The sequence below is a fragment of the Neopsephotus bourkii genome, unplaced genomic scaffold (assembly GCF_033783945.1).
Source record: "Neopsephotus bourkii isolate Nb327-2 ecotype Australia unplaced genomic scaffold, CSIRO-AGI_Nbou_v1 NB_168, whole genome shotgun sequence".
Taxonomy (NCBI): Eukaryota; Metazoa; Chordata; class Aves; order Psittaciformes; family Psittacidae; genus Neopsephotus; species Neopsephotus bourkii.
Window position 1 is genome coordinate 4406347 of NW_026900684.1, and position 13644 is coordinate 4419990.

Genomic DNA, 13644 nt, shown 5'->3' on the forward strand with positions numbered 1-13644 from the left:
CGGCCGGCGTGAATGGGCGCCGGCAGCGTGAATGGAGGGAAGAAGCAGAGCAGACCTGTGAATGGAACGGGGCCGCCGCGCCGGGCGGGCGCCACGGAGGGGCGCTGTGGCGCTGCGCCTCCGCCGCCGGGCGGCAGCTGGAACCCCCGGCCGCGCACGTGCCGGGCCAGTGTCACCTGGCGGCAGCGGTGGCGGCGGCGGGCGGGGCGGGAGGCGCGGGCAGGCTATAAAAGTGTCCCCCCGCGGAACTGGAACTTCCGAGGCGCAGCCGCGGCCGTGGCCATGGCCGAGGGGCGAGCGCCTGCTACCGACAGCCTCGCTTCGCCATAGGTTGGGCGGGCGCTGCGGCCGGGGTCCCCTCCGGGATCCCCGCCCCGACCCCCGCCCCGACCTGCCCCGGCCCTGCTCTGGGAGGCGGTGGTGCAGCAGCAGGATGAGAGTGAACGAGAGCGATCTGAACAGCTCCGTCCTCCCGCGGGACCCTCCGTCCGAGGGCGCCCCGCGCCGCCCGCCGTGGGTGACCTCCACCTTGGCTGCCATCCTCATCTTCACCATCGTGGTGGACCTGTTGGGCAACCTCCTGGTCATTATCTCCGTCTACCGCAACAAGAAGCTGAGGAACGCGGGTAAGGGGCGGTGGGGGATCGGGGGACGGGGACCGTGGTAGTGGGGTGCAGCGCTGGGGACTCTTTGGCTGCCAGTGAAACTTTGCCCGGGCGCGGAACTCCAGGGCTGGGCGCGCTTTGTCTCCATTCCCAGCCAGCGGTTATGGGCTGTGACAGGTGCCAAGGGCTGTAGCTTTCATTCCGAGTCGGTGATCGAGCCGGTAAGTGTATTTTTAGCACCCGCCACCGAATCGTGATGCTATTTTTAGCTCCCGACAGTTTCCCACCTGGCAAAACAGACAAGTAAACCTTACTTAAGAATGAGATTTAGACACGGTACTGGGGATGCTGCTGCGGCATACAGTGTGTGCCTGCACATGCTGGATGCTGTTTCTCTGATTCATTTTCTCTGAGCTACAGAAATGTCTCTAGTAATCAGTATTATGGTTGGAGATTCAAATCAAGTAAATATGAAGTTACAGACGTTGCAGGATTCATTAAAAAAAAAAAAAAATTCCCCCAAAACTCAAGACATTTAATTTTCTATGTTCACCTCCACTTGCTATCTAGGTCTTTGGGGAATGGGAAACATCTGTCAGAAAACAGATTTAGGTACATTCTTAAAAAATGAAATCTCTAATTTTGACAGCATAGAATCTTTGATGGTCTATTGAGTAAATCCCTCTTAGTTTATGGATTATTGGTCAGACAGGCAGGAACTTCTTCAGATTCATTCTGCTTTATCATGTCAGACCAGCTGCTGCGCACGTGTACCAAATCTGTGCTGTGAAAGGCCTGTGCATCTTTCATTGACAAAACTACAGGAGCATGTGAGGGGAGCTGCATTCATAATGAAAGCAGAATTTTACTCCATGATGACTGAGATGCTGTCTTTTATTTATTTTTTTTTTTCCATAACTGGCTGTCAAGCTCTTCGTTACAACAACTCCACTAAGTTCACTAGCTAGTGGTTTAAAATTCATCTGAGGAGGAACTTGAGCTGTGGCTTTGATGTAAGTTAGCATAGTAAAGGTAGCTGGTATTGGACTCTGGCAAACAGTGGCATGCTTAACTTCCTAAGGTTAAGAAGTCAGGTAATGCAAATGGATTATATGTTTCAGTTTTATTCAGCCATAGTGGCATGCCAACACACAGAAACAAAGACTAACAGATGATATTTTTTTCTTTCCTATGTCAATTCTAAAAGCTGTATTCTCTCCCTCCTTTCATTGACAGAAATTTCATTCACTGGAGCTACAGGCTTACACACTGCAATGTTATGTACTGGAGAGGAGAATCAGACTCCCTAAATCCAACCCAGCATTTGCCTGCCCTTGTTCCCTGGAAGGTTTTCAGATGGAGGGAGAAAGGATTGAGATAGGCATATTACTGGGGTTACTCTGGGGGAAAGGGTGATACTCTCGTAGGCCTTAATTACTAAATATATACCTCAGCACTTCTCTGCAGAGTTTGCAATACAGACGTGTCTGGTAGTATGTCTGAAATAAACATGGTTTCTGTTTTCTGGAAACATAAGGGAATCATTGGGCACTATGCATGTGCATATTCTCTGCTGTAGATCTCACGTAATCCCTCTTGAATCCTGACACATGCTCACTGGCTCACTGTTACTGAATTTCTTGTTCTTACCTTTTCTGTCATAGCGGCTGTTAAGAACTGCAGCAAACTGGCAACAGTTATCTCCTACAGCTAGGAGAATAGAGCATTCTTCTGAACAGAAATTATTTTAGACTGGCAAATGAATTAGATACTGACTTACCCTCTGAAATTAAGGCTTACTTAAAACAAGGAGATACTTGGTACAAGATAGGAAATAGATTGTAGCCTGCTTTAGGAAGAAAAAAAAGGAAAAAGTTTTAAAGGCTTTCTCAAAGTAAATTTTATGTAGTCCATGGATAAAAGGTAACTTTGAGAAGAGCATCATTAATAAGCTACAAAAAGATGTGCAAAGTGTTTTTGACTAATCCTGTAAAAACCTGTGTCTGGGCATAACTTATGTAGCACCACTACTAAATATGTCATTGAATTAAGAAGGGGTCACTCAGGCAAGTAAATTTATGACAAGGCATAAGTATTTAGGAAACCCTAGCCTAATATTTTTGACTATGCAGAAGAAAGTTTACTAAGCCTTGTTTACACTAACTCAGATTATACAGGAAGAGTGTACATTGAAAAAAATCTGATTTATACATACAACTAATTTGTAACTTACTATTTATAAAGACAGTTGCAGCTTTTTACAGAACTGTAATAAGAAAAAAAACTTCTGAATTTACAGCAACCTATATTAAGTATTTTGCTGGCACATTTATTGAGGAAAAAGAACACAGGATGAAAATTCCACTGGAAAAAGGTCAGGGAGGAACAGAAGATACCTCCTGAAGAAAATGTATCTCACTGAAGACTTCCTTCCTTCTTTGCAAGAGAGGACTATCAGAAATAAGGAGTATTTAACAGTTTTCCAAAAAGGTGGATTTGGTGGGGGAAAACATCTTGCATCTCTGTCCCACTCTCTATTATATAAATATTTTTTGAAGATAACTACAAACTGAACCTGTGGACTTTTGATTAAATAAAGTGCACTGAGGAATAGTAGGAAGGCCTAGGAAATCTTCTCAACAAGTGGTGTAACCTTCCTGACAGTCAGGAGGTTAGTTAAAGACACTGATCAAAGCAGAGAAATCAGTATCTCAAAGAAGTTTGTCTCAGCAAGCGAGGAGTGTCTGATACTACAGACTCCTTCATAGTCACAAGCATGGCTTCAGTAGATGCTCTTCTAGACACAGAAGCTGATGATACAACTGGTAGGATCCTCTTTTATTTAATGTACTTGACTTGTAATAAGTTTCATAGTTCTGGTCTGTTTTGGTTTGGTTTATTTTTATGGTGGCTTAACAGGTGCCTGAGACCAATTCAGTCCTGATGGGAACAGCTGCAATTTAATGCTGGCCTACACAAAGACTGAATTTGGTTTATGATGTCTGTGATCTTTTAACTTTGAAACAAAGTTCAAGGGAAACATTCAAGGCATAAGGATTGTAATGCCCGTATTTTGGTAGCACATTCATGCAGCTTGAACTTTAAACTGATGTGCTTTCTTTAATAATTAATTTTAAAAAGAATTAGAAGAGCTCACTTTAGAAGAAGTTTGGCATGAGTTGCTCTAATGTGTCTCATTTTCCATCACTAACTTTCATTGATCAGAAAAAAGGTCATTCAATAGTTCCACTCTATAAAGATGAAATAACTACTCTTGGGGAAGGTGGATTAAAGATTACTGGTACTTTTTGCAACAAGTGGAGTTTTTACTTGAAACTACGAACGCTGGAGAATCTCAGAAATCTGAAGAAATCATGTAATGTGATTTATGTGATATTACACACAAATTCAGTGACTGCTAGTATCCTTATGCCTTTGTTGTTACCCACATTAAGAAAAACAATGCATCAAGAACAAGGTGAGGTTGCAAATCCCCCTGTCAAAGTGACAGGTGCATGCTAACTGACATTTTAATGTTACGAGCAGTAAACTAATCTCAGTTAACATGCACCTGCCACTTTGACAGGGGGATTTGGGTACTCAGTGATTGTAGGACTGGAGCATTCTTAAGGTCAATAAAGAAAGCTCTACTGAGTGCTATGACACCTCTTGCTCTTTCTCTTCCTTTTGCAACTGTTCTCTTGGCCTGGTGGGCTCCTTTTTTTCTGGGCTTTCTATGTACTGAGGCCCAAAGGTGTCCCGAGTACAGACCCCTGTGCTGGAAGGGAGCCTCCAGCAGTCTCACCCTCATTCTTCTGTGCCTGTCCTGTCTGCTACCACCTGACATGAGTTGGGATAACACATGGACTGGTGCTAAGCTAGTAACTAACACCTACTACATCAGGGCAGAAAGCTGCATTCAGCTTCTTGCCCATCTCTGTTCTGTGCTAGATGTATTTGGGGTTTTGTACATTTTCCCAGTTTCGGATGTCCTTGGCCCAAATGTTTTGTTGCTAAAACACTTTTTTTTCTTACTAGTGAAGAAACCAGAGAAGTCAGATATTGCTGAGGCCCCAAGGTCTTAGAACAGCAACATACAATTGCATTCACTGGCACTGCACACATGCTCAAACTTAAGTATGTGTGTTATCTACTCTGAATGAGATGGCAGTGAAAAAGGGAAAAGCCTTTTTGTATACTAAGTCTGCCTCTGCTGCATTAGGTCCGGACAGTTCTGTAAAGACAGCTCTGTGAGTGTTCAAAAGAATAATGAACTCAAGAATAATCTGTGACCAAAATTTGTAAGATCAGGGAGATCATGTATGGAAGAACTAAGGAACACAGCTATGTGACTTTTTTTTTTTTTTTTAATCCAATATTTGTTAATAGTACACCCATTGCAGAACTGGGGGATGGGATCTGTCAGTAACAATTTTATTTTGGAGGCTTTTCAAACTGGCCCTGGGTTTTGGTTTTGGTTTGAGCAGTATAAAGATCCAGTTGAAGAGTGTTCCTCTCTCAGTTCTATTCTTGTATTTTAAATTTATATTATAAAAAAATCTGTATCTTGATTATTGGATTAGAGCTCTCATCAGTGCTTTCAGGAAAAGGTTGTTCTTGATGATGTTTTGGTTTTGTGGGTTTTTTTAAAGTTTTACAATGATAATGTTAAATGCTGTATGAAAGATTGTTTTATCTAATAAACAAATCTCCTGTTGTGAATTCAGACTAATGGAATCATTGTTTTTGTCACAGGTGATCCCCGGACATCCTGTTGTGCCCTGAGAGACAATGGGTAGCCCGACACATATTTGACTCAAGGGAGATAACTTGTAGAAGACTAAGTTGTAGCACAGATTCAGGGTTCTGATGAAAACTGAGATGTTGATGGCAATGAACATTATTTCAGACATGAAAAACTTCCAATATTAAAAATGGTAAGCCATTTGGGAGGAGGGAAAATGTGTAGTGGAGATGCTGAATTTTGCCAAATGTTGAACAGAACTGAACATAAATTTATGGTTTCAATAAAGCTGTTCCTCAGACTGGTTTTGATTGAATACTTTACTGAATCAAAGGTTTACTTCATAAATCTGTTAAGTGTACTATGCTGTCAGTGACCAAAGACAGAGGTGGGTATTTCAAATAACTAATACTCTATTCTTACTAATATGTCTGTCAAACTCATCTATTTATTCTTACTGAAAGATTTTGCATTCTGAAGTTTAGAGGCACTACTTTTTCTAGTTGGCTGGTGCCAGCAGACAATGTTACTGATACTCTTACACTATTTGCTGTCTCTTTTAGGTTATCCTTTTTTGGAGGGGTTCTCCCTTTCTCATTAAGATTTTTTTTCTCTCTTCAATATTTTCATTAGCAATTTCTGATCTGCTTCTTCTCTTTTTTCTGTTTCTTTTTACACCATCCACTTTTCTGTCATGTTATAACATAGATTCTTCATGTCTTTCTAGTATAAGACATCATCAGCAAGTCTATTTTAGTCACAGAAAATGCTACCAACAATAGGCATCCAGTGCTGATCTGACAATGTCTGTTCTGTTTGTGCAACAAGGCTTGCTTTCCCAGGGTAATGAAAATGTTGCAGTGTCAATTCAATGTTATGCATCATAGTTTCATTTTGCAATTCCAATAAGCACTAGCTGTTGGCAGTTTTTCTTTTACTTACATCTGTCAACTGCCTTAAATTGCACACTTTCCACTCATGAGAAACAGTTACCAATCTCTGTTTCAGGAGGACAAGTCTTACTAAGAATTCTTCAGGATAACACCACAATTTGTTAATGCTTTAATATTTGCTTACTTAATGAACAAATAAACATGTATTTAAGGTGTAATTAAGTAATGTTTGGGACTATAATACAAATGTTGCTACTAAATAAGTTCTTTTTAAAAATATAGCCCTCCTGAAGTCACAAAGATGGACAGTATTACAGTTCTGCAGAATAATCGAGGTTCCTAGCTTAGATGACAGAATAAAGGGCTGATTATCTTCATTTTAAGAATGGGTAGAATATACAAGAAAACTTTGCCGATACCTGTTAATTCAGATGATAAGCATCCTGCAAACTTGTTAATCTTTTGTTTTAGAGAGTAGAGCAGAAACTAAGGTACAATCACTAAGTCTATTTACAGCTTTTACATAGTGACTTCTGTAGTTATGTAGTTTTGTTGTAATAACTGACCAGTAAATGTTCAAAGTTTCATGTCCTAAAGTTTTTTTTTATTAAATTTGTTATCCATAAAGAGAATGCAGACTTATACCTCTTCCTTGAAGAAAGACATTGACACCAAAAGTAAAAGACTTTTCAGCTCATTCATTTCATTGTATAAATGATTGAATATAGTATCAGGTCATACAGTTAGATAGGATTTTTGAAGAGTAGTTATTGCCTTATGGATGATCATGAAAATGCAGCTCTTGATTATTGCATAGAGTCTTTTATTTGAGTTAAGGACTTGAATTAGGTTGTCTGGGTTTTGGAGAGGGGATTGGGGTAGATTTTCTGTATCATGGAGGACTCCTCATCTTCTCCGCTGCTCGAGTTCTAAGAAAGTCCTTCAATGCTTCACTCAGACTGCAATCTCAGCTAACTCCCAAGGTCTCATGCTCACTGAAACAGGAGAGAATAGAAGCAACTGAGTTCAAACTGTGTTCTGTATGACTAAGCACTGGAGTTCTCTATTCAAATATATACTAATCACCTGGAAAATTTTATGGATTATTTCAGGTTAATAATATTCTATTTTTCTGTCCACACCTTTAAGCAGAATATTTAGCTATGTTTGTGTAAGTGAGGCAGGATATGGAACTTTCCCATGTAGGCCTAGAGAAACCCCATTCTACATGATGTGTATGTGTGATGCTGAAATATAAGGTGTATTTATATTGCATCACCTTGAATTTGGGGTGCAGATGCAAGGCTAGCAAAAGTAATTAGTCTTCATGGATAGGTTACCAAGCAAAGGTACTCTGCCCCTGTGCTGACAGAGGTCATCTCCTCCCTTGCTGCTTGGTATTGTGTGAGGTCAGTCAGTAATACTGCTTTTCGTAGTTGTCTGTTTCAGCTGCACCCCAGTATTAGCCTAGTGTGATTATAGTGCAACTGCTAGTACTATGTTGTTTAGCCAGACAAGATGGCCAAATCTATAGCCATTGGCCAAAGTGATGAATAGGGATCAGCTTTGAAAACTGGTACCCAATCACACCGTAGAGAAGTTTCAGCAGATACCTATCTTTGTGAGTGTTCTGTGGAAGAGTCATGAATTTTCTTTCCCTCTGGTAGTAGCTATGGGTTTAATTTGATGTTCCTGTTTTCCAGACTGAGTGATGAACAGTTTTCTACTCCTTAGTCATACTTGGTTTTTAAGGGCACATTCATCTCCCTCTCTGTGTTTGTGAGAAAAGAAGTTATTTCATTTTCAGAGGTGAAAGAATATTTTTCCAGCCCAATACAGTTCGGGTATAACATTTTTGCTTTAGAGATATTGGAACGAAGGTACCTTTTTATGTGAATTTTCCTCAGTAACAGCCACTATTTGCTCCTTCAGTAAGACATCACAAAGTCACTTGTAAAATTAAGAATTACAATGCCTTTTTATCCTCCTTCATCATTCTTTTGGTGTTTTTTAATTAAGTGATAGCATCCACAGACTTATATTGAGACTGTATATTGTTGAAATTATGGGACTTACATCTTATGAAGAATTGAAGTTTTTATAAATGAAAATTAGTTACTTCAGTTGTATTTTTGTTTCATTTTAGATGAAGAATTAATGGCCTATAAATAACCCCTCCCACCTGTTTTTATTGACAGCTTATGCCTATTTTGCATTAATATGTTATTTTTTAATATTTATTTACCTTAAAAATATGTCTCCAGATTATCTGTGGCTGTGTAACTCTGGGGTCTGCCTTCAGTAATTTGAGCATTGCAGTGTACCATAATGCCTGCACCTAATGTGCAAGTTCGCATAATTGCAACTTACCACATTTCCATTATGCCATCTTGCACCTCCAAACCTTTCCTTAATGTCTGTTACTGAATTAATTCTCACTTAGAACAAAGGATTGAAAGGGACCTTCTTAGTCATCAAATCCAATTTCCAGGTGTAGTAGGTGTTTGTATAAATCCTTTCAGAATCACCTTTCACCTTAGGGTTACACCTTTTTCTCCTTATTCCAACTCAGGAAGGGTATTCTCACTGACTGAAAGTGTTTTCTGTCAGTTTAAACGCTGTTGCTATTGCCAGTTTTGCTAGTATCGATGTTACTTAACATTACTTGGCATGTCTCTATTCTTGTAATGAGTGAGAATAAAAACGTCACCTCTTGGTGCTCATTTTGCTAGTCCAGAATAGGTGGACATCAAATTTTATTAGTCTATTTACAGAATAACCTTTCCCCTTCTGTGGAAGTGCAGTACCCCCAAGGGTCTGCCTCATCTCTGGGAATACCTTCCCTAAAAGCAAAATCCTGGTTTTACTGAAATCAGTAGCAAACCTCTTACCAAGGTCAGTCCTTGTGTCCTTTCACTTTTTTTTTTGGCTGCAGTGCTTGCCCAAGAGTGAGAAGACTGCTGTACTGCTGACAACCTTAAACCTAATGTGCGGTAAGCAGAGAAGTCTGCCATAACTTTGGAGTCAGAACAGGATTTTTGTTGGATCACTGGTAGCCTTGCAATATAAGCTGACTACAGATGAGGGTCATAAGTGCCTGATCTGTATGTCCTGAGGTGAGGACATCATGGGAAAGTTACATAGATTTTTACATATAATGTGTATGCAAGCTATTAAGTCTGAAAATTGATGCTTCAGTAACACCACTGGGAATAAAGAAAACACAAGAGACCATGTGGTACTGCAGTGCTGTCCTCTGTATATTTTGTTTGCTTGTTTAAAAAATGGAAATTATTTTACTTAGGTCAAGGACAGTTTCTTGTACTAGAGTAGTCTGCCCAGATCACATCAGTTTATCCTTGTCCTTATCCGTTATCTTTGTCCTCTCCTGTTTTCTAGGAACTCATAGTTCTGTAATACATTCATTAAGAAGAATAAATTTCTGAATTTTGTTTTTGCTGCTATATCCTCATTGTCTGTTGTGAAATACATCATATGTAAGAAAACAACATTCAGTATCTCTGACATGAAGGAAGGACAGTAATGTTTCCATGTCTTTCCTCCAGCTAGACACAGGTGGTGGGTTTAGTTCATGGTATAAATAAGAACTGTTTCAGTGTTTCTGTAATTCATGTTTATTGGGACAGCTTCTACAGGGGTTTTTGTATCAGTGAGTTAACACTGATACAAAATGTTAACACAGATTTCACTGGCCAAGTTCATTCTAACTATTCTGTATGTAAGCATCCAGGCCTATGGAGTTAATACTGTAATCCTCATCAAGCTCAGTAAAACAGCTTTTAATCTCCTCTGTATACTGGTAAGTACGGAGAAGAAAGCAGAACCAAGTTTGTGTCTTAGCGTATATTAAATACGTAATGTAGCACTCAAAATGCAGTGAGATTTTCTTGCACTTTTTTTGCAGCAAAGGTTTTTGAATGCAGCTTTTGGCAAATAATGGGCATTTCTTTTGCAGCTTCTTTTACAATTTTGTAAACTCTTGTTTTTTTGCAGCTATGCTGATTTCTATCTTATGCATTCAGTGTATCCCACTACTGGGAATCTCTGCAGTGCTTGATAAGATTGTCAACTGTGAACAATTTGTTGGTTGCTGGAAACCTGCCTTGATTTTCATAGTTTTTAAGGCATAGTACTTGTTCACAGATACTCTCCTCCAACTGTATTTTGTATCTACCTAACAACCCCATTTTTGTTCAATTATTTTTGGGTGTTCCTAGGAATCTGTTGTGCTTCTGTTCATCGTACATTTGCACTTTTTCTTTGGATGATCCATACACACTGGGTGTTATGCTGAAGATGGCATGAAGATGGACACTCCTGTATTGAAGAATAACGGCACTATCCTTGTTAAACTGTTTTCTGCAGAAGTTGTTTGGATTTGGTTTTGTTTTTTTCTTTTTTTTTCCATTGAGGGTGCATCTGTCAGGTTTTGTCAGAAAGGCTCTTGTTTTAGAGTTGTTATTGACTTGGGTCTTTCCCTTACGGGATCCATTACATATTCTGTGAAAGCTTTTTTTATACACTCTGTAATAATAGAATACTGAGATGCTGCACTGTTCTTATGGGCATTAATACTGGAATTTTAAAAGGAGATTGAGTGCTGCTTCTGAAGTTATTCCTGGTAAGAATTTCTAATGCATACTTAGTGACAATCTAGGGGAGATTATACAGTTGTACAAAGCTTGCACTTGTACCTTATTAATGCTGCTTGCAACAATCAGTATCTAAAACATGCTCTGAATATTTGACAGAATCTGACAAACATGTAAATGGAGAAATACAAACAGAAAAAAAACCAAGAAGCAAATAAGGTAAGTTGGAGTAACGTAGTGGACACAGAATTTGCAGTCTGCTTGTTGTTGGTGCTTGTTTTGTACCAGGGTATCCCATTTTTCACAATGGTGATGCATCCCTTCATTGTAAGCTTTTCTAGTGGGTCTTCTTTTTTACTTTTCTCAAGCTGTTGCAGTGATGACAGGGCTTTGCTGCTGGAGTGCTTACTGGAGTCTAGGTGCCCAAAAGCATCTTTTTTGTGCAGATGGCTTCATAGACTACCACCAAAGCAGTGAATTGATTTCTAAGATCTTATTTGTATTATCTCCTGTTCCCATATTTACTTAGAAAACTTTCTTGATGACATTGAAATGTCATAGAGATTTCACTTGTTTCTGTCTTTTCAATTGCTGCCCATTCCTTGTGATGGAGAGAATGTTTGCTTCCGTTACTCCAAAACATGAAACTTGCTTGTTGGAAATAAACCTCCAAAACATTAATTTGTTTGTGTCGTTTTTTCGTCTACTTCCTTATACATGTATTCCAATGAATTAAATGGAGTTTCCAGTAGAAGTTCCAGTGTATGTTTCATCTAAAATGCATTCTGAAGATATTTATTAATATTATTTCAATAAATTAATTTGTAGGAGCATTTCTACATGTTCATCTAATAAGTACAAATATAGTATGTGACCAAGTACTTTTTTCTAGAAACCCTAGAATATGGATATTTTTAGTACATTGGAATGTTACTGGAAATAAAGGACTGACTAATGTTTATCTGTAAATTCAAATAATATTATGCCTTCTATATTCAGAAACTTTGACTTTCTACTTAGGTAAGAAAAGAGTCACATGAGCTGACAAGTGAGGAATACAGTTATAACTGGAAAAGTTAGATTTATGTCAGCTATGTTAGGGCATGAATTATGCAGTAATCCTAAAAGCAACCTTCCTTTCACAGATGTGGGAAGTTAGTTATTAGAAGTAAGCTACTCTCTTTGCATGTGTACCTACAAGTTTACTTCAGGTTGGAGTGTCTTACTGGACACCATTTTCAGGATTAAAAGCCCCAGACCCCACCCAGTGATTACAGCTGCAGTAATTACAGTACTCATGGTGGACAGAAAAGGCCCCACTGCAAACTTTCAGTCATTCAAGGTGATTTTAGTCCAAAGGGTGCCATTCAGCTAGCAGCCTCAAAATGGTGCTGTTCTCTCTCTTGCTTTCTCTTATTTCTCTTGCTTCTGGAAAAGAAATTGGACCCCTGAGAGGCTAGAACATTTGGGTTGATTTTTTTTGGCAGTTAGTGTCATTTGATAAGTATCCTGATTTTGATAAATACCCTGACTTATTTGCCCTGAAATTAATTATTTAATTTAGTTTTTAGCTCCAACTTGGAATTCTCCTAAGCCATCATGCAGAACAGCACAATTACTCAAGGATACCTCTGCACTGCCCATGAGAGGTGGTTATGCATGGTGCTAGACCCCATCATAATACTTATCACAAGTAGGCTTTCCAGAAGAAACTGCTCTTTTGTTCAAGACATCTTGATGCCACCAGGCTTCTGACCAATAATTTTCCAAGAAAATTAGGTATCATCTGGAATTTAGAACAGTCTGTTGTGTTTTGACCAATTATTTATATACATGTTGACATTTCTTTGAAGCATATGCAATGATAAGTAATTTCTAAGCTGAGAATCTCTTTCTTCTGTTACAACTGTCTGTCTCCCATTACACCTACTGTTGTAGTCTTGTAAAAGGCCAGTTTCCAAGCTATTTTTGGTCTACATTATTTGAATGATACTGGCTTGTGTGCAGCATCCCAGTCTTGCTGATGAATTTACTTTTTGCAATACTTTGTTACGTTATCATGTACATTTCCCAGCTTCATTCTGGAACAGTCTTTTGTCTCAGCAGGTCAGTCAGTGATTCTTCATTGGGAATAACTGTGCAGGGAATTTAACCTCCCACAGCACTTCTGGGTCATGTAGGAGCTTTGTACCAGATTATGACTGCAGCTTTTCTGTCAATTGGATTAGTTTTCCAGGGAGAGAACATATAGTTAATGCACTTGATTTCTTTCATTGTGTCCTTGATGTTACCTGATGCAACTTGCTATTCTCTGTCACTGCTTTCTGCAGTGCGTCCTCACATTCTCTGTGAGTTTGTATCATGTCCTTAGCTATTGCAGGGAGGCCTATAATGCCCATGAATTAGTCTCTTAGGTCTTTCGTCAGTGTTCCATTGTCCCACAGCTAAATTTATCCCCAAATGAATATGAAAAAATGTGTAATACCATGTTTCTGGTGTCCCCATTTTAGCTGATTCTTCAACTTTTTCTGGCAATATCCGTCTTCCTTATCCAGAATAGTTAATCTGTTTTCACCACCTATTTTATTATTTTATCTTAAATACTTGATTAAGTGCACAGGCTTTTCTTATTTATTAATAGCTGGGTTAGAATCTTCAATACAAATTGTAGTTGGAAGGGTGCCTTAGAACTGTGCTGTTAACCTTTGTCATGACAAATTCAAACTAGTTATGATTCTTCCCTTTCTGTGTGTATCTCTGAATCTCTTGACCTAAGTCAATTTTTCTGA

The 13644-nt window shown here is 39.2% G+C and overlaps 1 protein-coding gene across 3 annotated transcripts in view; it reads left to right on the plus strand.

Annotated features, from left to right (window-relative positions):
- The first annotated feature begins 400 nt into the window (after positions 1-400).
- Positions 401-13644, plus strand: part of MTNR1A (melatonin receptor 1A) — a 51540-nt gene continuing 38296 nt past the window's right edge. Inside the window, exons 1-3 of one of the 3 annotated variants that reach the window (XR_009728183.1) lie at positions 401-626; positions 5361-5542; positions 10481-10597. Coding sequence is in view for 1 of the 3 variants with exons in the window: in XM_061371405.1 (XP_061227389.1) it covers positions 434-626 (193 nt within the window). In the remaining 2 variants the exon portion in view is untranslated. Of the gene's footprint in view, positions 627-5360; positions 5543-10480; positions 10598-13644 lie in introns of those variants that run through there. The other 2 variants (XM_061371401.1, XM_061371405.1) reach the window with 2 other exon arrangements.